The 27,094-nt window shown below is 38.7% G+C and overlaps 2 protein-coding genes across 6 annotated transcripts in view; both read right to left on the reverse strand.

Annotated features, from left to right (window-relative positions):
* Positions 1 to 575: 575 nt before the first annotated feature.
* Positions 576 to 2,915, reverse strand: timm21 (translocase of inner mitochondrial membrane 21). Its single transcript, XM_056364393.1, has 6 exons — positions 2,361 to 2,915; positions 2,077 to 2,139; positions 1,868 to 1,965; positions 1,633 to 1,706; positions 1,235 to 1,340; positions 576 to 1,038 (listed from the first exon to the last, which is right to left on the reverse strand). The coding sequence occupies exons 1-6, from the start codon at positions 2,686 to 2,688 to the stop codon at positions 946 to 948; spliced, it is 762 nt and encodes a 253-aa protein (XP_056220368.1). The 5' UTR covers positions 2,689 to 2,915; the 3' UTR covers positions 576 to 945.
* Positions 2,916 to 3,430: 515 nt separating this feature from the next.
* neto1l (neuropilin (NRP) and tolloid (TLL)-like 1, like) overlaps positions 3,431 to 27,094 on the reverse strand; it is a 69,947-nt gene continuing 46,283 nt past the window's right edge. Inside the window, exons 7-12 of one of the 5 annotated variants that reach the window (XM_056364921.1) lie at positions 19,992 to 20,074; positions 18,614 to 18,759; positions 12,098 to 12,211; positions 8,450 to 9,077; positions 7,427 to 7,501; positions 3,431 to 4,229 (exon numbers count right to left, since the gene is read on the reverse strand). In XM_056364921.1, coding sequence (XP_056220896.1) covers positions 7,441 to 7,501; positions 8,450 to 9,077; positions 12,098 to 12,211; positions 18,614 to 18,759; positions 19,992 to 20,074 — 1,032 coding nt within the window. In that variant the 3' untranslated portion in view covers positions 3,431 to 4,229; positions 7,427 to 7,440. Of the gene's footprint in view, positions 4,230 to 5,239; positions 6,408 to 7,426; positions 7,502 to 8,449; positions 9,078 to 12,097; positions 12,212 to 18,613; positions 18,760 to 19,991; positions 20,075 to 27,094 lie in introns of those variants that run through there. The other 4 variants (XM_056364922.1, XM_056364924.1, XM_056364920.1 and 1 more) reach the window with 4 other exon arrangements.

Below are 27,094 nucleotides of genomic sequence, written 5' to 3' on the forward strand. Positions count from 1 at the left end.
AATTCCAAGAGTTAACAGGGCGTTCATTGTTTTAATCAGTTTCTCAGATAATGTGGAGTCTTCCCCGATACCCTCCAACAGCTATTGAAAAACTATTCAAAATAGGCCATTCATTCAAATACATAAAGATATGAATGAATGAGAATAGAATAACACAAAAGGTCGTATCAGGTTGTCACCCTCTCTTGATTCTGTGCCTCCATCTAGTGGTCATTAATTTGTATTGCAACCTTCCATTTCAGAAAGGCAACCAAATGCAGAATTTTGCAATTAAATGAATACCAAAATAAACATTATTATTTAACAAAGCAAATACATCAGAATATAGAGAGGGTGCATGCGACTGAGATCATTTTTAAGCAGAAGAAAATTAATCTGCAACATTTCTAGTGTTTTTTCGCTGTGGAGATTGCTCTGTCTATGCAAGACAATTTTCAGGGTAAAAGCTTTTTTTTTTAAAAAGTACCACCAATGTCCAAATTAAACCATACATACATTTTAATAAAGAAAAAAGATAGTGATGTGCATAGTTACAGCCCAACATTGTCAAAAAAAAAAACACTGATATTTTCGTGTATGTCACAAACATTTTTATTACAATTTAAAAGCATCTTTTATTACACGTTGCTACAAGATTCATCCTTCCTTCTCTCTGTCAAAAATAAAAATCAAAACAAAATATTTGTAGCACATCTGTATGTTTTATGAAGCAGAAACACATAAGAGTCAAAATATCATTTTGTGTCGGTGAAGAGACTGATTTGCAAAACTCTTCACCAAATGCTGACCATTGTTGTAGCAAAGTCTAAGTTAAGGTGTCTATTTAAATCAGCTATAATTGTTGATGTTTAACATGAAAACTTTTAATAGCAAATTTGTCAAATAACACAAACCTGCCTTTTAGAAACACATTATTCACATTTTTTCATCCATCCATCATCTTTCTTATCGGTTATCTTCCACAACGATGGTCCGTCTTGGGTACGTGTCCACTTCCACAAATATGTAACGAAACTCATATTTTCCAGTTTCATTATTCTGTAAAATAACAACAAGTTATTTGTACCTCAACTTGGTGGATAACGGTAAAAACTCACTACTGTACATTTCCTCTCTGCTGTCACATGGGAAATTACTTCCACTTACACTAGAACAGTGCCACTTTTACTGACCTTTGGCATTTTACATCTGTTCTGTAAGCTGCCTTTGAACAAAGAATCAGAAAAATACCAACCTCTTTTGATTCTGAATGTACAGTTCCTTTGAGACCTGGTTCTGAGCCTTCGATGTAAAACTTAAGTCTCATATGCTTCACTCCGTCCTTCAGGTACTCCAAGTGGCTAAGTGACAGACACACGTGTTATAATTCTTTAGTATCACCATCAAACGGATGTTTACATAAGGACAGTAAAACTTATTTAAAGCTCAAATCTATAATATAAGAAAGCTTCTTTGTTCCACTGTTCATTCAGTGACATATTAAAATGAGAATATGAGAACTACAAGAGTCAGGCCTTAACTGGACAGAAATGTGTAACTTTAATCTACCCTCAAGTACTAATAATAATAATAATCAACAGCTTGTTTACACATTTGCTTTCTGATGAATGGCAATCAAAACTAAATTCCTACCTGACTTGCTGCCTCCTTCCTCGACGGGTGGTCTCACCATAACATTTGATTGGCTCCCCAAATGCACCAATCACCTACATTGTAAACACAAACGTTAGGTATCCACAGGACATATAAAGCGGTACTTGTCCCAATAAATCCATACATTCTATGTAGCAATAAAGTTGTGCGCTTTACTGAACATTTTAGGAGGGTGATACTGTTTGCCCTCAGCAGTCAGTCCTCTCATTCTTACTTCTGGGTGTGACTTGACTCTGTCGAAGGCTTTCCCATAGATTTTATTTGGGCTGGAGGAAGAAAACAGCTCCTGGAACACCACATATAACAGCCCACCTGAGACACACACAGGACAAAAACATTTAAACCTGATTTGACTTTGAAATGAGATGATAACTTTGCTGGTTTATGATGGCAAATTAGATGAAATCTTGATCTTTTAGTCACCTGTCACTCCAAGCCCGATGAGTACAACTATCAAGTAGGTGAAGTCTCTGCCAGCGTCCTTCACTGTAGAAGGGCATTAGGTTAGTAACATACTGTAATATTATAATTAACTGCTGTCCTGTGTCTGGCATAAGCCTTTTGAAAGCAAGAGGGAAAACAACCATATTGTATTATATTATATTATATTTATATCAGTAGTTGCTTTGACAGTGAAAAACATATTATGCAATTGAGCATCCTGAAATTAGAGCTAAAATTCAGAGAAGACACAGTCCCTTGCTTACCTTTTTGAGCAGCTGAAGGCTTTGGGTTTCCACTTTGATACCTGGAGACGGACTTGTCTCTGTCCTCGGGGCTGCTCTTATTTCTGGCTGTAAAGTCGAGAGTAATACCTCTCAGTGTCTGCGCTTGTGTGAAGCAGCTCAGCGCCGGCAGGACACACGGAGGAGCCTCCACTCTTCCGAGGAACGTCGGTCTGGACAGGGTTGACACCGTCCTGTGTGTGTGGATAAGCAAGCTAACCTGCGTGAGTTTACATGTCTGCACGGAGTACTGTGTTGCTGTCAGTTGCAAATGTCGATGCAGGGCTTTGAGTATCTGTGTGTAAGCCATGATTGTGTCCTCTGCGGGTTAGCTTAAACTCTTATGTTACCAGCACAGCCAGCTAGCAACTTAGTTTATTCTTTAGCACGGTCGACAGATAAAACAGCTTAAGCCGAGACAGTAACCTACCTACATTATAGGACATGAATGCACAACTTCCAACACTTACAACTTAACTACTGGAAGCTACACACTGGGCTGGTGTGTGTCAAACCAATATGTATTCCCTGAGTCGCATACTTTTGTCGTCACTCATTCAGAGGGTTCATGGGAGACTGAGTTTTTAATGCAACCAAACGAAACATGGGCATTTTTGTTAGAAGGCCTGCAGAACTCTTCGTACAGACACCGCAAATAACGTCTCCAAATTATCAATTAAGCTACATGGATTTTTACATTTTATATTTTCTGTTTTATATAACTTTTATAAATTATGCCTCTCAGCCTTCCCCACAGCCTTGTGGTGAGGAAATAGCCTACAAAATATTTTATGTTATTTGTTAGGTGACCTGAAAACAGTCATATTTCCATTAAGTATACCCAAAAACATACCATTTTAGTCTGATTGTGGTCTAGAAATACTGGAATTGACATATGAAATATGCACCATGTGTTGTTGAATAACTGAAATTGTTTAAAATAAGGTCTCCTAGGTTGCTGAAACCCAGGATGTGACCTCAGTGTCCTGAATAGCAGCTTAAGCCCAGAACAGATCAGAACAGAAAATTAGACACAACTGGCAAAGTCACAATAAAATCAGTAAACATTAGTTTATTGAAAACATTCTGTCCAGCATTTTCTTAATGTGATATCAAATAAATATTTCAATGGATTAAAAAATGCCACAGTGTAATGAAATATGAGAAGGAGAAAGACAGAAAAACATGTAAATAACTCATGTTCAGACATCAGTAAAATGGGAATAAATAAAGGTTAGTTGATGGGTCAGGTAGAATCATGTTTGCACCCATTTATGAAGTTTCACATCACTTTATTTCATACATCCTGTTCTTGTTGTCTTCTCAACAGGGCTCTCTTCTTTAGATATAAAAACAACCTGATATTCTACTATAAAGACATGACATGAAAATAAGAAATATAATGTAAATTCAGCAGCTGAAATATGCAATTTCATATTTTGATGGTTACATGAAAATGTTTAAAAAAGAAAACCTGATTCTGTTTTTTTTTTGTTTCCTTAATGGACAATTTTACATTAAAGGTACTCTATTTCTCAAAAAAACAAACTTTCAGTCCCGTATCTGAAATTGTCAGTGTCCCATGGCTCGTCAACTCCAGCCAGTTGTGGAGCACAGGAAGGGAAAATGCACCTCTGCGGTCCAAAGCAAAGAAGAAAAACTTGATGCTTACATCACAAACCTTTTATTTTTTTTTTTATTATTTTTTTTTTTTTCTCATCACAACACTCTACATTGGTAAAGTTGCTCTGGGCAACAGTTCACTCAAGATGCACAAGGGAGAGAAACCTTAGCTCCGAATGCTGTCAAACTTGGCAAGATGCAGAGGAATGATGCATCTGTCTGATGTATCTGCAGAGAAATGAAAACACTATTACTTGAAGTCTCTTCTGGGCCCTACACTTTTCATCTACTGCCTGGGCTGCTTGTGATCGAATTGGTTCAGACTTACTTAATTACTGAGGTGTCTTCCTCCATCTATATACTGGCAGATGATTTGTGACTTTGTGTGTGTGTGTGTGTGTGTGTGTGTATATAAGAGAAAGAGTGAAAAACACAGCGTCAGAGAAAGAGGAGTGAATGTGTGTAAGTATAAAGAATGTGAGTTGTTTTGTATTTTTTTTAAATAGATTTTAACAGAAGTGTTGACACAATTGTGAAATGCAGAGACAACACACAGAACAACAATGTTTATATAGAAAAGAAAAAAAAATTTATTCAGTGTGTGCAGGAACATGGGTTTGTGTGTGACTGCGTCCAAATGGAGGGAAAAGAAAGTGTAAAGCATGGATGTAAAGAATACATACATTACACTGAATACAGAAAATAATGTATACATAATGGAAAATACTCTAACATTCACACAGTAAGAAGAAAAAATATGTATTTGGACAATGACAGAGCTTAAGAAAAAAAGACGTGCCAAATGCAAGTGTGTATGAATTGTGTTCGTCATTGTGCTCAGATGTGATCAACTTTTCTAACTTTCCACATAATGAAGATTCTTTTTTTGTTTTTTTAAAGCTTTTTCCTACAAAACCAGTCTGCCAACATTGAGTGTTAACGGAGTGTGAAACTAATTCTTCCCTTCTGGATGGGGTTAATTTCATTAGGACAAACACAAAAGTCATTTAACTTATCCGTCAGATTACCTGGGATATTTTTGAACCATCTAGGATTCATTTTATTGTCCTGTTTGGTGAATGATATCCTTTTGGTTTGGTTCTGGTCTTCTTCCAAAGCAAATCAGCCACAACAAATTGACCGACATCTAAAAACATGACTGTGAGACGTGGATGGCATGTGCTGACAGTCTAAGGGACACACTAAAGGGGACAGAGAAACTACTGACCAAAAGCCAATACAACAAAGAAAAAAGGTGAAGCTTTATTGTTATTTATTTTACAAAGCATCAATAAAATCAGCCCTGAAAGTTAATTTGAGTAACTGTAAAAACTGTCATCCTCCCAATTTGCCCTAGTATAAAAGTCTGTTTTAATACAAAGATATTAAGCTCTTACAGTAGAAGAGAGTTAGAAGACAAACAGACTTGAAGTAAATGTGTTTGCCAAAAAAAAAAAAAAAAAAAACAAACACACCAAACAAACAAAAACAAAAAAGTTTTCTTTGCCAAAATAAAGCTGCTAGTCAAAAAGTTAGTCAACATATTTAAAAGGGAGTTTTAGTTCAAATGAAAATGGTGATATTTATTTGCATAATTCTCTTTATCTAATGATTTAGCTAAGCAACTGCATGCAATGCAATAAATCAATTTTAAAGATGCTTTTTTTTTTTTTTAAATCACTTCTTATGACCATATGACTTATGTATTAGTAGATAGGGGCCTTTCATATTTTTTAACGTTAGTATGTTAATGTTTCAATGGATATAAAAGAAGCATGCACAAGCCATACAACTGGACCTGGAATAGTTATTCATATTAAACTGCTTGTGGTTAATCCAACGGTATTAAATTTCATTAGGTTAGTAATTGATTGAGTTTAATTCCAATTTTCACTAATAACATAAAACTTCCCAAATTGACAAACTGCAAGCATCTATAATGTGCTATTGAAATCATAATATGTATGCCACTAATTTGAAAAATACATGCTTAAAAATCAACGTGAAGATGTTTGATCACATTAATTTTGTTATCAGCGAGGAATCTATGACAATGACAGATATGTTTCTGACTAACGTCCCAAATTTAAAGATCAATAATCAATAATCATGTTCATTCTAAAGGTCCATATCTATCCAGTGAGACAAAAAAATCTGGACCGACTACAGTACGTAGAGCACAAAGCTGACCGATTTTCAAAACTGTTCCTCTTAACAGCATTGCAGCTGTCCTTTGTGTTCATCTTTGCACATGAATACATATTCAGTATCCTTTTCGTCAAAGAGTTCCTTCATCATCATCATCATCATCATCAGCATCATGCTGGTGTAAATCTCCGCTCCGCTTTTTCATATGTCAGTGACGCCCGTTCGTACTGATCCAGGATTTCACTATTCTCAAGAAGTCTACATGATGGAGACAATGCAACATAATGTAGAACATAAGCAGACACACACACACAACAGGACAGCACATTTCTCACACTAAAAGACAGAACAATGGGTAGCACTTTATGTGACTGCTCCATTATATGCAGGTATGAAGCTGCAAGCAGGACCTTTTATAGCTCTGCACTGAATTTTCTTTTTACTCAATTACATTTTATTATGAAGAATTAAAACAAAAGTTTCTCATCAGTTATTTTTGCATCTCAAATTTATGCAACTAATTTGTTATACTAAACGTCTTAAATTGTGCTTATAGCAACCTCATGAAAGCGTAGTTGTGGAGCATGCACATGAAATGTTACACACAGGCATAAATTACTATCCTTCACAATTAACCAAACACAAAACCAAATACTACAAGTGACATAAATCATGCAAAACTACAGAGGAATTCTGTATGCGTGTGGTCAGTAAAGACCTGTAAATTGCAAAGAGCTTGATAAGATATTTAAATGGTCTCAATGTGCTTTTTTTTTTTTTTTTTTTTTTTTTAAATGTGTGCAAAAATCCCACTGATGTAATTTAATGAAAACATCTGGGACTGTGTTTGCTTTGAAATTTGTGCTTTTACTTTTACATTGTTGATATAAATTATTTGCTGTAGGCCTTCTGGGAGAAAAAGAGGTTAGACATATTAATTGATAACAACTTCGACTAAAGATGCCTGAAAAAAGTCCATGCTAATGAATATCCACTGAGTGATAAAAATGTATGTCCTCAGGAAAAGAGGACATACAGTAAACTTGAGCATCACAAAGACTTCAAACAAACTCACTAGGAGGGCAAGATGGCTGCAAGCAGGAAAACCATCTTGGTGGAGATGAACAATTAAAAAAACATAAAAAAACAAAAATATAAACTTGTGCAAAAATCACAGAAAAGGAAAAAATAACTTACATAAAAGTATATACTGACTGGGCAAATGATGACTACACAACAACATATAAAGATGTTGATTGTTGGATAAGGGTGCTTACCTTGAGATTGTCTCTTAGACCCTAGTTGTGTTGTACTCTGATTCATGTTTGCTCAAAGAGCCAATGAGGCAGAACCTGAAATGTCATGGCTCTTTCATTTAATATCAGATTCCTTTTGCATAGAGAGGTCAGAATGCATACTGTGCTACATAACAGCAACAAACTTCATTAGTGCTTTGCTAGTCTCTGGGAGCCTTGCATGCAGATTTGTAGAAAATTAATAAACAGTCAAGAACACTCTGGAAAGAGCACATAGAAAGTGCATGCAGGAGAAAGTTGCATGTTCAAAGTTTTTTTTTTTTTTCTCCAAAGTTGTACTCTGATACCTTCACATTGTTTTTGTAAACATATACAGTTACTTTTCAAGCAAGGTGCAAGTACACAGTAAAATACTTCTTTTTTTATATATATATATATATATATATAGAAAATCTTGTTCATGCCAAAATGTTAAGCTATGTAGAATATAAGTCATATATTTTCAGTATCACAGTTAGGAATACAAATGCATATTTTATGATAATCTGCATTCATGTCAATGAAATTAGTAATCTATGAATCTATGAATATCAGGCACCAGTTCAAGCCCTTGTGTTAACAGTCAAAATTGGACTGATTATAGAATTAACATCTGCTAAAATGAGGTCTGTATTTTAAAGATTTCTGGCAAACCTCAAAGTACAGTATTGTGTTTTATAGATGTGAGTTACTATTTGAAGGAAACTAGCAGCTAGCTTGACATGTTCAAGGATGAGCATGCAAGAGGGGATTTGACTATTGTAATTTAGCCCTTTGTGAAAATTTGAAAAGGTTTTTAATGATAGAAAGGGAACAAAGAACAAGGATCAATGCAAAAAAAGAAGCTTATCATAATCTTAAAAAAGTTATGAGAGGAAGAGGAAGAACAAAGCTAAAATAAGAGGAAAACAAAAATAAATGTAATTATCCCACACACATTTCAAACATCCCCATAGTTAACTAGGGTTGTTGTTCTTCCCTCATCAGAAATCTATGGATACTGACCGCTGTACTGCCTTTTCGTGGCGTGAAAGCCGGTGGCTGGTGGTGGGAACTTCTTCCAGGTCGTCGTCCAGGTCACATCCATTGTCCGCAGCCTCTTGCGAATAGCTGTGCTTCATGACCAAGATGCTCCTGCGGTTTCCTGTGGCCGGCAGCAAGGGCCGCACTGCCATTGGCGGCTGTGGAAGGTCTGTGAGCAGAGTGGCGGCCGCTCCATCTCGAGCGCTCAAATTTCCACGGCTTCCTCGTCCGCTGAGTGACAGCTGGGATATGTGGGCGGAGCCAGGATTGGAGGCGGACCCACAGTGGTGATCATGGACGCAGCGTGAGGAGGCACGGCGAAGGGCGTGGTAGTTCTCAAAGTCTTCCGCCAGGTCCACTAAGTCCGCCGAAGCCGCTGCAGCTGTGGTGGCGCTCCGTAAAGTACACAGCTCATAGTGAGGCGGCTCAAAAACCTCCTGGAACATGGTGGGGTCAAAGTCCTCACGCCGGAGGATGTACTTTTTACGCGGCTGCTTGATCTGGACAATGACAGAGACGATGAGGAGGATGAGGACGATGCAACAGGTCACACCGATTATGGTCCCGTTTGTGTTGTTCAGGTTGTCGAGGATGTTAGCTTTCCTCTTCTCTGTACGGTGGTAGAGTGACAGCAAAATAGAGACAGAACATTTATGAGAATATGACTTGCATGGTTCTATAAGATGTCTTAAAAAACTTGTGAAGAAAACTATCATTATTAGAAAAACAAATTACATTTGAAAGTGTGCGATAAACTGTGGTTAGCAACTGTATTCCCAGTTAATTGAGCGTTAGCTTAGGTTAGCAACCGGGGGTGTTGTCCTCATCCTTTTCTCTTGTTACGTGAAAAAAGTGAAATGTACTGCCACGGCCATTAAAGTTTCAGCCGGTAACTTTTATAAAAAAATTACTTTGAAAAATTACTTGAAAAAAGTCTGTTCGTGGTTGGAATCTGGTTGGATCCAGTGGCCATCCCAAAGCGGCTGCATTTGATGACCTGGGAATGAGGCTCAGCAAACATCTTTTTCTTTCTGTTCTCATTCCCAGGACATTAAATACAGATGCTCTGGGTTGGACACAAAGTGAATGGGAATGAGACTCAAAAATCAACCATCTTACTCCGAAATCGTCTACTGCGTCTTTAAAGCATCTAACCTATCTCTGTTTCTTGCTCAAGTATGGAGTAAACAGAGATATGTTAGAATCTGACCTTACATTTGACCTAACCCTACTTAAAATACTGACTAGCTCTAACTTGCCATACATGTACTATGCTCTTTCTTTAGTTCCATGTCTTCTACATGGATCTTCAACTAGTCTAGACTTTTAGAATGTTAAAATGTATGTAACCACCAAGTACACGTTCAGGAATCCTTAACAGGCTTCTTGTTTTAAGACAAGTCAGCTTGAGACATTCAAAAGTCAGCTAGACACAGGGCTTTCAACCAACTCATGAATCTAACGGTAGCTTGATTAACTGCCACTGACAGTCGTAATTTCAGGGTAAAATCAGCTGTCACTGGCTAGAAAAGAGAATCTTAGTCTTCCTCTGTCTAAAAGAACAAATTATTTGTAATATTACTAAGAATTTTGAGTAGTTGGTTAATCTGCCACTATTATCAATGTAAACTGCATAAGTACCAAAAGCTTGACAGGCAAAGCAACTGTAACTAAGGGGGCAAATGCAGTAAAGATTGCCTTAGCAACAGCTCATAGAAAGAGACCAACCATAGCTCACATGTAAAGATATCTCCGAACAAATGGTCCTTATCATGTACAAGGTTAAGGCCGTGACCTTAATGAGGTATCAAACAGAACAAAAGGTCATATTGGGTCACAGCTAGAGTCTGTTCATAACAAGGGAAACCACAGAGAGTAGCGCAGACTAACGGTGTGTGGAGAGGCAATCTGTGGGGAGATCTGTGACATTTAAATGCTGGATGAACTTGTAGCACAGCGAGCTTCAATGACAGTAAATGCTTACATTCTGAGATGCAAAGGAGAAGGGAATAAGACTTGACATTTTACCACTAATGAGGACAAATGCGGGCACTGTGGTGGACCTATGCGATACTAGAGAAGAGAGGAGGCAGAAGAATGAGTAACAGGCTGAGAAACGTGGCCTCCTCTTGCTGACATCTGCACTATTTCAAACACCCTCAGACTGTAGGGTGGAGAGGTATCTTAGTCTGAGTGAGGAATAGGCTGTGCAAGATTTATTTAATTGTTCAATTTGTCATCGCCTCTGCTTACAGCTTCAGAAAATTACAGTACATACAGAATACACAGGCATCTTCGCCGTGCAACGCTTCTATCTAATTCATAGAACTGGGGTTATTTGCAGCTGGAGGTTTTTATGTAAAAAAAACAACAAAAAAAAAAACAACATTCTGAGGTGAAATTGAAATAAGTTAGAGAGAGAGTGTGTGTGTGTACATGTTTGAAGTAAAAACAAAGTAGAACACATCTTAACCACAAGTCAAGTACAAGAGAATACATTAATGATCATCGGAAACGCATTGCTTCTATTGACGTGGGAGTTTCAGTGCAAGAGGGCTCAGATCAGGGGAGCTACAGTATAGATCTCATCTTATGTACTTTGAATATAGCGATGGGTTGTGAAAGGTCAAGGAACAGAAGGCAAATTAATTGGCAATATAATGCAGAGAAAAACTAGCTTATCCCCAGAGTCTTCACTGATCTCAAGATAATTACTGAAAAAAACATCATATACGACAATGCTGCATTGAAGACATCTCAAGTCAGGGGTGTAGATAAATTATGGAGCTGCCAGTACTGTTGCAAGACACTGGGGATCAATGTATAGATCCAGTAGCGTTAAAATTCTGAATGGAGAAGAAGAAATTGATGGTATCACAAAGTCAGGGAGTACACAGGACCTTGCTTGCCTCGAGGCACAAAAACAAGGTAAAATAAGGGCACGTTCAAAGAGCAAAAACAAAGAGAGTGGAGCACAATATTGTCATGAGGGAGCAGTTCTTGGGCTTCAACTGGGACCAATACTTGGATCAGGTTGGGGATGAATTCAAATTGTGACATGTCGCATAAAGTCAGTTAATGGATAATGGTGAGGGTTTTATAACTGAAATAATATTTTTTTTATAAAAACATATACATTTTATCATAACATTTAATATTGGATGATAAATGATATAAACTTTAAAAAAAAGTTGCTTTATCAATCTTTGAATTTCCAATACAAAACACTAGCACACACCGATTAAAGCTCCTGAAAACTTCAAATCTTAAGTGGTTCTCAATAACGTGATGAGATTGAGAAATAAGGCCTGATCTAAGCTCAAGTGGATGAGATTTTTAGAGTGGAGTGTTGTCAATATTTTGTAATTGTCACTGGGGAAATAATCGTGCCTCTTGTAGTCAGTAGCAGTAGTAACTGCAATAGTAGTATCAGGAGTTTATCGATGGCTCAATCCAAAGTTCACCCATTCAGTTCAAGCCCAGCCTCTCGCTCTCTGTCGCTGTCCGTGGTGCTGAAACATTCAACCGTAGTCTCTTCCCAGGGTGCTTCAACTGTGTCTCATAAACCTACAATCTTTGATTTTCATGTGGAGTAAAAGGGATGAAATGACCTGAAATGTAACGTCTTACCTTTACATTGGTTCTCATCCCAGGGGTAGACACAGTTCTGCATGCCGTTACACACCAGTGTGTTGTTTATGCACATGTTACTGTGACAGAAGAAGGCATCTGCATCGCATGGAGCTGGAAAAGATGACAGCAAATCAAAACAATAGTTGAAAGAGCTATTTATTTATTTATTAAGAGATTACAGAAATCTGTATGGCCATTTCTTAACTGAAACATTCTTCTTTACTTTCCATAGGAACAGTTAAGTAAAAAGTTCAACTACTTTTTACGGAATTTCTCATCATTAACAGCAGCAAATGAGTAGGACACTTGCTGCAGGACAAATCAGTATTTGACATACAGGTACAGCTGAAGAGAAGTTCCAGTGTGCCAGATTTTGAAGAAATAAATTTGGATGGGCATTACTCAGATCAGACCTGTTCCCCTTGAACCCATCTGTTCTTCATGAATTTTCATCCTCATCCTCCTCTTCAAACATTTGCAGAGACAACTTGTGGATATGAATGAATTTCTTGGAATATGTATGTGCTCTGTATGTGTGCAGGTGTGTGTGTGTGTGTGTGTGTGTGTGTGTGTGTGTGTGTGTGTATTCTGTGTCTGGAGAGATAGCTGTGACATTTCACAATGGTCTGCACACATAACACACACCAAACAAATCCGTTCTATTTATGCAAGATGTTATTTATTTGTCCTCAGTGCACAGCCCTTGTCAACACAAATCTACACCAGGTAATAAACATGAGCATGTCCTCAAACACATGATCCATCATGACACCTGCCCTCGCAGAGTGGCCTGTCTGAGACACAACACTGCCGTCGTCTCCACCTTTCTATGACAACAGAGTGAGAGGTAGAGCCACGCCACCCATCAACAAGACATGGTCGTAAAGTCAGTGTGATAATGTTACAGGCTCCATCCTCCTATAGCTTCATAATTTAAAGCCAAGGTGCCCTTGCTCTCAGCAACCAATCAGACTAATGCATAAGCCATCTGATTGGCTAATTCATTGCTTCCTACTGTCAATCACAGTGGAACAATGGCACAGCATGCTAACCACAGGCTAAAATACTTTGTCCTATTGAATCTACAGTGTAATGTGTAATTTTACTGGTTGAGATTTTTGGATTATTATAGGATTTATACAGCAGTAGTTATTTCATTGATATAGCTGGCTAGGATTTTTGCATCACTTTGATGTGATATATTTCACTGGACTAGCCGAAACCACGTTTTTGCACTTCTGGTCATATTTATCTTTAAAGTTTCTAAAATTTAATTTCAGGAACATCTTTTGTGTCAAGATATATATAAAAATATTTCCATATGTTGTGTGAAGATTTTAGCCATATTCTCCACCCTAGTAAGAAGTAAACTCACGCTTAAGAATAGCAATTCTGGAAGAAGTACTCAGACCCTGTTAAGAAAAAGTAGACTCTGAAATCTTACTTAAGTAGAGTGAAGCATTACCAGCAAAATGCTTAACAAATATGGTATTGTATTATTATTACTAATACAATAAAGTGTAAGATTATTTTAATGTGATAACACGTCCAGGTGGAGGTCATTTTCACTATTTAAAGGAACTCTAAAGCACAGTGGCGTAGAATAGAAATATTCCTTCTGTGTTCAAGTGCAGCGCTCGAGTAAATGTACTTAGTTAAGTTCCACCATTGTAGAAGAGTATTAAAGAAGCAATCATGTACTATCTGTCAAGGGGGAAAATATATATGGAGGGGTGGGGTTGTATTCTGAAACCACTTCCAATTCCCCGATGTTGGAACATTGGGGAAAGTTACTTATTGTGTCACTAACTTGAACATAATGGATGGCTCTATTTTGGTGCTAGTTGTTTGGTAGAGGAGGAGGAGGCATCCTTCCCTCTTCCTCTTTCTCTGTGTATGTCTCTCATTCTCTCTCTTTATCTCCCACTCTCCCCTCTGTCACATACAACACTGGCACTGCAATCCAAAGCAGCTTGCCAGTGGTATGGCAGAGCTGGGGACTATTTGACAATGTGATGTATGGCTGTTTTCATCCCGGCACTCATCCCAAGTGAATAATAACACACCAAATTAGAGTGACTTATCGCTATCTCTGCCTGTATCCCATCCTGTCTGGGCCTTTGCCAGTGTTTCCTGAGTCATATTGGCTCTCTGTGTGTGTTCTGACACTCCTCTTCTCATTTTTTCCCCCCCTACCTGTTTCTCTTCTTTTCCCCCGCTTTTTTCTTTCATACGGTATAAAAACTGCAAACATTTCTTTTGTTAATAACCACCAGAGGGAGCCCACTCCTTCTCATTCTCCTGGCTCCTCCAAACACCACAGGGCGAGACCAGACGTTATAAAGAGCGCGATCCACACTAAGCTTCTGCAAAATTAATTCCAAGACATTCTGTAATAAAAGTGCCCTCTTGCCCACACAGAAACATTCACAGTCACTGCCGGAAGCATAAATTAACTCCTAAATGAGTGGCTGATGAAAATAGTCTGGTTGTCTCTGCAGAGGGGAGCTCCAAGAGCAAAGAGGCCTCTGCAGTGAAGCACTGGGAGCCAAACATCATGAATGTTTCAACTCGAATAACCGTTATAGATTTGCGTTGTGTTGTGTTATTTTGTCTGATGTTATCAATGTTGTTTTCATTTTGCAATAACGATAGTAGTGATAACCTCTCATTTCAATAATATATTCTTATTTTCTCGCCAGCATTGTTTAAATCAGTGAAAAATTAATTAACAATTCAAATAGCTGATAATAAATACTGTGTGAGAGTCAGTCAGTTACCCCTACATTGCCTGCAGCAAGTTCAAAATGCTCCTCACTGGTGCCAAAAAGACACACCATCTGTCTGTTTGATGAAAGTACTGGTCTCTCTTGACTGGTTACCAGTGAAATATGGTGTAGAATAGATTTAAAAATGAATTTACGTGCTTTTAAGGCACGGCATGGACTGGCACTATAGGTTGTACCACTAATCTCCTGAGTCCCCATTCCATGATTCCTGATCTTTAGAGTCCAAAGGTGAATGAGCCTTCTCCATTGCTGCTTCCAGACTGTGTGACAGTTTACCTCCACTTTTAAATCCAAGCACCTTTTTACAATTGCCCCTTAAAGGCACTTTTATCAAATTTATTTTCATCTTAAATTATGTTTTAAAATGTTCTGTATTTTCTGTATGTATGAAATTGACTTGCTTTGACTCATGTGACATAAACTAAATTTTGCTTGTGTTCTGCTTGAACTCAGATCTGTTGCAGAGAAGTTTAATATGCAAGTGTTGCTGTGGATTACACTGCATGTAGTATAAATATGCACAACAAAGATAGTGGGCTTTGTCAGCAAATTAAGTGGATTACATTTACCTAGTGCACAGTATTTTTCTTAATCCCAAAGCAACCAAGATAACAAGGGAGTAGAGATGATGTAATCTGTTCTAAGGCATAGTAAAGACCCATATGTTAGCAGACATCAGCATATTATGTCGGCCTCAAACGCTTTCATGCATACAATAATGAAGCTTTACAAGAGACCAGAAGTGATGTGTGTAGTGAAGCCAGAGCAATTTCCATCTGCAACCCCGGAGACAGGTATCTGTTGATGAGCCGTAACAATGCTGACAGCTGAGACGTCACACAAGCTAATTCATCACGTAAGACATAATTGCTTCTCGGGTAAGGATAGGTTTAATTTTCATATACTTTGCATATGAAATCTTACACTGGAGTTCTGCATAGGACAGTGTGTGTTTGTTTGTGTGTGTGTGAGCCTGGAAACAAAGCAAAAATTAGTATCAGCAGGTGTGAACAAAGCATGGACGATAAAAGTGGATGTTAGCATTTGGGTACATTGCTCTCCCATTGGAGCAACTCGCTGGGAGTTAGCAGCTGTGAATGGCTCTCTAAAAGCTGCTGGTCCCACTGGGAACCAGCAGCTGTGAAAAAATGTATAAAGGCTTAGGATCTACTGCGGCAAGGGAACACTAGCCCATAAGCTGCAGACCAAGCTAGTGCATCTGTAACAGAGTACACACACACTCACTTGTAGGCCTCATACAATATCTTCCTTCCTCCTGGTTGGGCTGGAATTCAATAACTTCCTATAGTTTTTTGTAGTACAAATAGTCGTCATGGCCATGTCTACATCACATACCCACACGTGTGACAAAACAATCTTAACTCAAGGTCCCCTTACAGAGCTTTGAACCACATCTTTACATTGTTCTGGGACACTCACTATACAAACACACTTGATGTTTGTGGTTGTGAATGTCTGTTGACAATCCCTTGCCTCATGTGTGTTGAGATTGGTATAGAAAGCTAAATTAATTCTCACTAGAATATTATTGACATGTTGATGGAATGTGAACATTTCATAAACAGGCTTAAGTGCAATGGGTCACTTTAAATCTTCTCGTTAATAGATACCAAAAATTGGTACACTTTACATAACAGATATAGGTAGTCATAGGGTAGAAAGGGGCTTTTTAGGGATTTTTTTCCCTTTTAAAAGCCTCACATAATTGTCAGTCAACTGTCAATACTTTACTAACCTTTCAGTCCCTCAGGGAGGAGTAATGTTGTTCAAATTTGAAGATTATGGCAGTAATAAACATTTGCTTATTTTACATTAGAAAATTAACATTAACCACCAAAATATGTCAGTGTTTTGTGCAAATACGGAAATGAACATGCAGTGCACACAACTAAAAATCCGTAAATCATACCTACACATAATACAAAATATGAACATCTTGTACACGAGTCATTTAATGTAGTTTTGACTTGAAATGCTTTCAAAAGTAGCAAATGTAATTACACCTACTACATATACACTGCAGGTTCACCCTGTTTTATTTTAAACAAATGACGCTCCATAAATAAGCTGCATCACTTCACAAGAACCAATGTATTTCATAACTTTCATAATTCTTGGGGAAAAAAAAGTTGATCTGCAGTAAAAACAAGTTAAGAGTGCGCACTAGTCTGAATTACTTGCTCTGCTGTGTCTGCTTCCCACAGCTCTGATACACCTGTTCATTGACTGTTGACAGGTTTGGTGCAGTGCTGCTGAGCTGTGGTGGATGTTGCTCTAAAGGCTGAGGTTTGGCCGGGGTTTGCCTGAGTGACTTAGACAGAAGCGTTGCCCCGGCAACAGCACATCCTGGCTCTGCTTGGTGGAAAGGCCTTACAAAAGGGACACTGACTTCACAACACAAACAACTCCGTTGCTGCTGTCACCTATTCTGAAGAAGCTAGTCCCTAAGCTATCTTATCTTATCGCTACAACATACACATAGAACCAGTGGAGACATGTTGTAGTTATATAATCAGCATCAACTGATTGTCCTTCAGGGTTTGGTGGTTACTTTGTGACATTCAATAAAACCAATCAACCATGCAGGATGAAGAAAAAAACGAATCCAGCTCACTTTCAAATAACCATTCTATGTACATGCCTTAATCCAAGATGCATTATTTCTGCTTCTCAGTAACCATAATCCCAATATGACACAGTGTGGCATTAATAGAGCATTCTGAAAGGAGGCATCTGGCTCAGAGTTTCCTTTTGTCATAATAAAAATAAAGACCAAGGCGCCTCTTTGAAATTTCAGTGGAACAGTAAACATTTTTCATAGGAATTCATTGAATAGATTTAACACAATTCTTGTAATTTAATTTTTAGCTGCCCGTTATTGCTACGATTTTTATTTCACCATTTGCTTTGAGAGATTCTTCTTCAAGCTGCAAAAATGCAACGTTCAATAGTGTAGTGAAGGTGCGTGTTTGAGGCATTAAAAGGCCCTGAATGATATCGACATACTGTATACCCATAAGCCTCAGACCCTCTTCATTCACCTCACTAGTACAAAGAATGCCCTCTGCAACCCCTGTCAAACTACAAGCTCCATCACAGAGAAGCGGGTGAATGAGAAAGAGGAAGGCTGTGTGTGTGTGTGTGTGTGTGTGTGTGTATGTGTGTGTGTGTGAATTTTAATCTCTCCCAAGAAAACGGGCAGATGCAAACATACTGTAGCTCACCCCGATATTCCTTTGTCTCAGGCTCTGTCTCTCCCTCGATCTCTCTTCATCTTGATCTCTTTGCCTTTTTACAATAAGGGAATTAACCAGTACCCCCCCACCTGTAGTATTTCTGTAGAGTTGAGCTCAAATCCACCAATAATATCATATTTACAATCACCCTAAGGCAATATTCATTATGCTGAAAATCATGTTCCTTGGTTTGGTGCAGTTTAAATGGTCATAAAACTAAATGGAAACCCGTGACAACACCTTACCAAATGGACAGCATCTGATATAACTCTACATAAATGTGGTCACTGTGGCTCCATCTCCCTTTAATGGCTACCACTACTGACTAAGCCTGTTTTATTTTGGCGTCAATGTCGCTGTCATGGAGCAGTGGCAATAAATATCAATTTCCCTCATTAGACGGATCATGTTATAGTAAACATCTTTTTGATAAACTGTGTAGGTGTTTGCGTTTTCGAGTGTCTTACGTTCTTGGTAGGTTGTGAAAAGGATGCGGAAGCGGCTTTTGCGGCTCGCCTCGTCCGCCCACATGCGGATGACGCCCAGCGTGGAAACCAGCATGATGTCGTTGGCCACCGTGGAGCAGAACTTGCTCTTCAGGTCTTCCACCGAACTGAGACGAGTCGGGATGAGAAAAGCAAATGCATCGTTTATTATCAAGTCACTCAGGCAGTGTCTGTGCATCTCAATAATCCACATTATTGAACAGAAATTCAAAGCAGCCATGGTTGCTCAGAATGTTTTAGTTCATTCATTATCTACCCAATATACCCAATTATTAGGGAGATCATATTTTTTTTTAAGTGCATTATAGTTATATACTCTATATATCTCAACTTATCAAGTATTGTTTACTATGAGCATGATTTTAATATTTGAGTCTTTTGAGATTAAAAGTTAATGCTTTTCAAGTTCATTTTTCTATAAAAGTGTATTCTGGCAATTCCATTAAAGAAATAGTTTTAATATTCGGGGGAATATGCTTATTTGCTTTCTAGCTGAGTGTCAGATGAAGAGATTGACACCATAAGCAGCTGTAGCAGTAGCAGCCGGTTAGCTTATCTTTGCATACAGACTGGAATTAGGGGGAAAACAGCCAGTCTGCTTTGTTAAAAGATAATATAATTCGCCTAACAGCACCCCTAAAGCTCACTACTTAACACATTATATCTTGCTTGTTTAATCAGTGCAAAAAGTGTAAAAGTGACAAGCTGGGGTGTTACGATCGGTTTGTGTTTCTTGGATGGATGCGACGACTGCCTAAGGGCTTTGCTCGTTGTCTGGCAACATCACACTGACAACAGAACTCCCCGTTTCTGTCCCCCATCTTTGTGCTAAGCTAAGCTAACCGGTTGCCTGCTGTAGCTGAATATTTACTGTACAGGTTTTAGGGTGGTATTGATCTTCTTGTCTAACTCTCAGCGACAAAGTGAATAAGTGTATTTCCTAAAATATCAGACTATTCCTTTAACTCACAGAGCATTTTGTCTGTAATAGAAAGATAAAATAGTATTAACACTTGTGTCAGAAATGGATTCTTGTAAATTAAAATCTGATCTAGTCTCTAAATCTTATGTGAAGCCAAGATAACATGGACACACTAAAGCAAAGAAGCTGTATCTTGTCAGAAGCTTGGGGAGCAGAAGCATTAGCTTCTTGTCTTGACATAATTAAATATTTAAATCTTGTTCACAAGAAAAGCACAAAATGTAAGTTGTTATCTCAAGATAAAGAGACGATTAAGTCATGATTATGAGATAAAGAGCCCAAATAATTAACTATGGCGGCTTTGAGCCTCTGTAAAAATGATTAAAATGAGAGATTCAACATTTCACGAAGTCATACCTGCCACCATCATACACTGCCACAAAGTTGCGCTTGCATTCATTGGAATTGGCCATCTCATAGTCGAGAAAACGCAGGTAGATCTGTCCAAGGCAGAGAGGAGGGGAAATACGAAGAGAAACAAGAAGAGATCAAGTGAGGGAAATTATAGGACAACACAAAATTTGGACATGACGGTCGAGAGAAGTGAACAAAACAGAGGAAAGACAGGAGAGAGAAGAAGATTTCAGCTCCATCCTATTATGGTCTGCGCATCTTAGTCATTGTACCAGTGCCTGATATAGCAGCCCTGTAATGAAATAAGACTGACAGACTGCAGCTTGTACAAAGTCATTACATACGCATATCAAATGAGGACTCAGAGACAGACAGAGTCTATTAGTTTTAGACTCATTATCCATATCTGTTGAGATAAAGCGTTACACAAAAACCTACACCCTTGTTAAACTTTAAGTAGACCTCGGACATTTTGCCACAAGCTATGTTGAAGAGAGAAAATGTCATCCACTTAAGAGACATTTCCTGTGAAATTCAAACATATAGCCCACAGTATATAACAAAGACTTTCAAACTATGACAGATTTCTACAGTATATGGACTATTTTATTATCCTGACAATCCCTTGTTGAGTGAAATATCCACCTTGCTATCCACCTTGACTCTTCCGATTGCCTCTGCATCATTGTCTGTCACTCATTCATCAGGCTGAGATCACCCAATCACAGCTCTGGTTCTGGTCGGCCGCGCACAGCACTCGGCATCATTACGGTTAATGAGTGGACCACTCCCGAACTGTGACAGGGAAATGTGATGCTTTAAATGCCCAAAGACGAAAGCCGCAGATGGAGCGGGATAATGGACCATGCAATGTCAACTCGGCTTCAACAACATGACAAGTGAAATGGATCAAAGGGCGGAAACAAGCTCCCAATTCCCCTGAGGTCTCATACTGGTGTCAATAATCTTCCATCTAATAAAAATGTGTCATATTCCGCCACTTTCTTGGCTAAATTGGCTTTGTAACAAGAAACAGGGCATCTATTTTCTCATGCTGTGACAGTGGAATGAAATACTGCTCAATATCACCTGCTGGCTTCATGATGCAAAGATGGACATATGTATGTATACTGTATACTGGACATGGGGAGTATGTGCCTTTTCAAAACGTAATTTGTCCCAAAGAATGTATGGACTTGTATTAATATCAATGACTTAATACCTGAAGGTTTGCGTTTCACTTGCACTGGGACATGTTCATACCATTTATACTGCTTATACAATTTCAAACGTAAATTTTATCATGTTGTTTTGTTGAAGCCTTATGCTCAACGATCTACACTCAATACTCCATGATAACAAAGTAAAAACAGAATTTTAGACATTTTTGCTGATTTATTATAAAGGGAAAACTGAAATATCACATTAGCTGTGTCCCAATTCAGGGGCTGCACCCTGCATTTGAAGACCGCCTGCAACACAGCAGCAGCGCAACTGGGCTGTCCCATTTCAAAGGCTCCCTCAAAATGCGGCTAAGACATGAGGCCAACGACGGATCCGACGGGTGGATCCTTTGTGGAATAACCTATCCTTCATTGCGCGCCGGCAATGAAAGCAAACAACAGCAACAGAGAGGATTACACTTTCAAATTTAAGTTGGCCTATTGGGTTTCAGCTCAGTTCAACAGCTTACAATAGAACTGTTAAAACCACGGGCCTTAAAACCTCAAGTTTTGGTGAAAATAAAAAGTTACGTGTTGTCAAGGTTGTAGGCAACAGGGGCCGTGTTCAGTGACACAGCAGTAAGGGCAGGCACAGCTGGTGACGCAAAGTGAAAATCATCCGTAGACTAGACTTTCTCATTTTCATTTGGCTTTCATTTGTGGTCAATTCAGCTGATTGGACATGATTTGGAATGGGACACACCTGTCTATATAACACCTCACAGCTGACAATGCAGATCAGAGCAAAAATCAAGCCGTGAGTTGGAAGGAACTGCCCGCAGAGCTCAGAGACAGGATTGTGTTGAGGCGTATATCTGCTGTACTGAAGGTACCCAAGAGCACACAGCCTCCATAATTCTTAAATGGAAGAAGTTTGGAACAACCAGGACTATTACTAGAGCTGGCTGCCCGGCCAAACTCAGTAATCAGGGCAGGAGGTGACCAAGAACCTGATGGCCACTCTGGTTGAGCTGCAGGGATCCTGTGAGGAGATGGGAGAAACTTCCAGAAGGACAGTGAGATCAGTAAGAGGAATGTCACTCGACACTTTAGCTAGTAAAATTAAAACTAGAATTACAGCCCCATGGTTGTATGCCTCTGCCAACCAATCAATGAAGAAATAAATTTAATAAAATATATTAAGCTTAGCCGATAAAGATGTTACTAATAGAACAAAAGGTTGCAGCCATGACAGTAGACAGTGTTTCAAATATGGATGTTGCTGCAAAGACGCTTCAAATTCTAAAACATGAATGCTTCACACACATCTTCAATCTGGCAGCATAGAAGACCTATACAATCACCGCACTGTCAAAGTGGGCACCCATGATTAGTGCCACCAATTCAGTATCTTACCAAATGTGAAATACAGTCACAATCCTCTTGCGCTATGGTTTTGAATAATGACCAGAAAAATGTATTTGCAGAACATTTTGATATCACAGTAAAGTTATGGCCAAAGATAATACATCAAGTCACAGATGTTGCCAGAGCAGAAGCATAAAAAAAATAAAAAAATAAACGCTGCTAAAGATCAGTTTTTAAGATATATGAAAAATTTAGGATTGAGGGCAAACTTTCAGAAAATCACTTTCACTGAGAACAAAGTTGTTCTGGGTGGATGATATTTGAAAATGGCTCTATTCCATGAGGCACGTTGCCAATGTAGTCGGATTTAATGTGCAATTGTTAAGGTTATAGTCAAGGTTAAGGTTATGGTTAGGTACTCTCGGCCAAATTTGTCTCCATTTGTTTTATAGTTCAAGAGGCAAAATAATTGGAAAAAGTACCAATCAGCTGTTTAATTAGCACACTTGGTCCAGTCATTGCATTGTTAACCCGTAGTAGCTAAATTAGACACTTAAGTTTTCTATCCACAACACAAAGGATGCATTAAATCTATCTGTCCAATAAAAGTTCACTCAATCAAGGGAGACTAAATACAGATACAACACATTGTTGATAAAGTGTACATTCATTTTTTTTTTTAAATATACCATTTGTTGATAATGGCTGATTAAAGCAATGGATTTACCATCATTTAAGAGAATTATGTACAGACATTCATGGTCCCCTGAGTATGAATCCTCAGCAGCTTAAAGATTTTCACTTCTCCTGTGAAATATCTCTACTGTATGGATTGGCACAACATTGCATACATTCATGGTTCTGAGACAGTTGACACTTTAAGGAACTCTTGACACATCCAGTGGCATCAGGTCAACATTTTAATTTCTCTAATACTTATTGCCGAATACTAAAAAACTAATGACAATACAGTCAATTGAGTAGGTGTTAGCATGCTTATATGCTAAACTAAGGACAAAGGTGATAAACATGGTAAGCATTATAGCTGCTCATCATCAACATAGCACTGTCGTTGTGAGCATGTCCGTATGCTGACACTAGCATTTAACTGCACTGCTGTGCCTATATGAAACCTTACAGAGCCACTAGAGTGGATGTCTTATTATGCTGTGCTAAATTTCAGAGCTGCACTCCATGCATCACAAAGTGCATGTTTTCAGGGCATACAGGCTCTGTCTGACTGAACATAGCTTAGTCAACTTTTCACAACTTATAAGAGCTGCATTAACATCAGAGATGAGTTGCAGTTTTTGCTGACTGCTGATGCAGTTTCACAAGAAAGGTAATAGGTAATAATTGTTTTCAAAGCAGATGCGAATAATTAGGACTCTCGCGCTCATGCCTGGAGGTGTTGCAGTATACCTCATGCTACAGCTACAGCTCATGGGTTTTGTCCTCCCATGAGGACAGTTTCCTAGTCATCCTAGTTTCTGGATGTTTTAAGTAGAATTGCGATGTAATAGGAGCAATAGGACAGAAAGATAATCATTTTTGGTGTACTAATGCAAAACAAACCAATCCAGCACAGCTCACTGAATCTATTTATTGGGTTTTGTACATAGAAGACACCACAGATGTACTATCGTATCTAAAAGTCCAACTACTTTTTGTCCCGCTGCCAATGTGAACTGTAAAAACCTGAAACACTACTGAAGGACAGACGGAAATGTGGCTTCGGGGCATGGCTGTGATTTTAAGTGCTAATAGTTGCAGGCTAAACCAAGTAACAAAAGTGTTTTCAATTATTGCTACTTTGGCAGAGTGGGTTAACACAGTGATAAAAGAAAAAAAAAAAAGCCTGTACACCATGCTGCCATATGCAAGATGACAACCTTATTAATAACTGCAATTTTTCACGCTCAACTTTTTGCATTCACTAAAGCAATGTCCGATGTGAAGGCTTCATCACTGTATGTGAGAGAGAGACCAACAAATACACAAATAAAAGCTTTTGAGGTTGTTTTTCTGCAGCTTCTGTTTCCGAAGTCTTCTATCTGACCAATGATGAAGAAAAATCTGAGTGCAGATGGCATCACGAAGCTAAATGACGGCAATGGATCAGATAGATACAATCACCAATTTGTAAGGCGAGAGATTGGCTGCAGCAGGGAAATAGGCTGCCTCTTCATTGATTCTACAGCGCCCAATAATGGCGCAGAATCCATCACTGACTGGGGAAGAATATGTTCTCACTATTTTTTTTTTTTTTTTAAAAGGTGCCTGTAACGGTGTTTGTGCTGTTCATTACAGTCAGAATGAATGTCCATATTTTGGCCATTATCTTCATGAAAAGAAACAGAGGGTGTCAGATGGTGCAGGCAGGTGTTGTGGAAAAAAAAAAAATCCAGACAGGCTACAAATGATGCCTGTGGATAACTGTTATGAGTCAAAATGAAAATATTCCTCCACAACTAACAACTGTCAGCTGACTTTGGACAGCTGTCTAAACAGAAATACCAAGAGGAAGACATGCTGCGACATCAATTTAGTCTTTATCTTTACTAATTTACTCACTAGTTTTTATTTCACACATGTATTTAAAAAAGGTGATCCTGTGCTGCTCAGGGTTTCCTAGTAAAATCAAATCAATTTGGCTTTTCAAGGAAGTTTCTAAGAAATATATTTATAAGAAAAGCTGTAATTAAAATGACACATGGTGGTGCAAAGAGATCCCAATATGACATAAAAATGCGGTGCTGTCACTTCTGGCAACAATACCTGGTCATTATTGCTTACTCGCAGGTATATCTTTTACTCAGTCTCCCCTTTCTCCTCAACTCTCACGCCATCCCTCCCTCAGCCATCTGCCATCTCGCCCCTAACTCCATCTCTATACATTTAGATCTTCGATAAAATGCATTATTAAGTATATCTTTCCCATTTTTCCTCGTCCTTTGTCGGCCCTCTCCTATTTTCTCTCTGGAGCACTCCGGTGCAGTCTAATTAGAGCCTCCGGTATAGGAAGTCATTATCTCTCTGCTGTTTCTGGCGCACTGGGTACAGTGCAGTACTGTATCAGCATAGGGAAATGAAAGAACTGCCCTGCATGCAGCGCAACCTCACGCATGCAGACACACATGTTTCTGCATATCCTTCACTGCAGGAACGTGAGCATGAACGTGTATTATTTAGTTAGAGAGATGAAGTGAGAGACCAAAGGAGATAAGGGGAGATACTGTAAGTTTTATATATCTGAATGAGAGCAATGGTGGTGGTGTGTGTGTGTGTGTGTGTGTGTGTGTGTGTGTGTGTGTGTGGGGGGGGGGGGGGGGTTAGAGCTTCAGGACTGTGTGATAGATTTGTGCTAAAAATTTTATTTGCTGCCTTGTCCATCAGTGCCAATGACTGTCAGCCTTTGGCTCATGACTCGCCTTGTGAGACACTCCTGCAGGGCGAAATATGACACTGATTCAGACCAGGTAAAATACATCATGCTGCCAGCCTCACTCACTCTGTCGCTCTTTCATCCATATACCCAGCCTTAGCTTCACGCACGGGGATGCATGCATGTGACGCACACAAAACTGACTTATGGGCCTCTTTGGTGCTGTTGCTGTGATGTACTGGCTGACTTACGCACTCCACTTACAGAGACTGAGAAATCAATGCTGCTTTTTTTTTTTTAAATCAACCATAGCATTTAACCAGGGCCAGGTTCTCCCTAATAGCTGTTTCAATGTTAAACTCATTGTGTAGCTGCACATGAGTTCTAACGATAAAGAGAATGACTCTAAGGTAGGTGACGTTGGGGGCTTAAAGTAGCTGAATCTGTAGGACATTCCCGAAAGGAAACAAGGGCATTAGCTGTAAATATGCAGCCAAAAGAATATATGCCAGATAAAAGAAACTGCTGTCGCCGTGAATTACAGTCATAGCAATATTACCAGCCAGTCATATCGTAAACCAGTCCGTGCGTGTGTGTTATTACAGTACAAGAGCCTGCAAAGCCTGCAGCGCGGTATGAAAAACCTGCATGAAAAAGTACTACGAACCAAATGAAAGTTTTCATGAGAGCTGGAACACAGCTTAAAAGCTTCCCTAATGTGAACTGTATGACTTTAAAAAGATCTCTCTGTTGGCCACAAATAGGAAGATATAACATCTTGTAGCATTAACAGGCGCTAAATTAGTGAAACAAATAGTGACACGGTTAAGCTGACATTGCAGCTGCCTTGTCTCACTCCTGAGAGTAAAATGTTTGTAAAGTGTTTCTTATGTATTGACTTCGATTTTCTTTCTAACTTATGGCAGTATTAAGGTTCGAAGTGGCTTTTCAAATCTAAATTTTAGATACATTCACCCACATATGCTAAATATATCTGAATAAAAGGTCTATTTTACCTCACTACTTACAATTATAGTATCATAAATGTAACCATACCATCTTATTTTGTTAAATTAAATGTACCCAGAAGAGGGCCAACACTATTTTAGCAGTGGATTTACTGCAGTCATGGACTGGACTGGGTATGTGCGTATAAGATCAAGCCATATAGACTTCTATGAGAAGTTATA

Source organism: Seriola aureovittata, chromosome 20 (genome assembly GCF_021018895.1).
Source record: "Seriola aureovittata isolate HTS-2021-v1 ecotype China chromosome 20, ASM2101889v1, whole genome shotgun sequence".
Lineage (NCBI taxonomy): Eukaryota > Metazoa > Chordata > Actinopteri > Carangiformes > Carangidae > Seriola > Seriola aureovittata.

What these genes read in the sequence shown, in the direction of transcription:
- timm21 (XM_056364393.1), bottom strand. Translation starts at nt 2,688, where the DNA reads ATGGCTTACACACAGATACTCAAAGCCCTGCATCGACATTTGCAACTG. An exon ending in CATCGGGCTTGGAGTGACAG is followed by an intron (nt 1,966 to 2,076) that starts GTGACTAAAAGA and finishes TGTGTGTCTCAG; the next exon opens with GTGGGCTGTTATATGTGGTG. An exon ending in TACATTCAGAATCAAAAGAG is followed by an intron (nt 1,039 to 1,234) that starts GTTGGTATTTTT and finishes GTTATTTTACAG; the next exon opens with AATAATGAAACTGGAAAATA.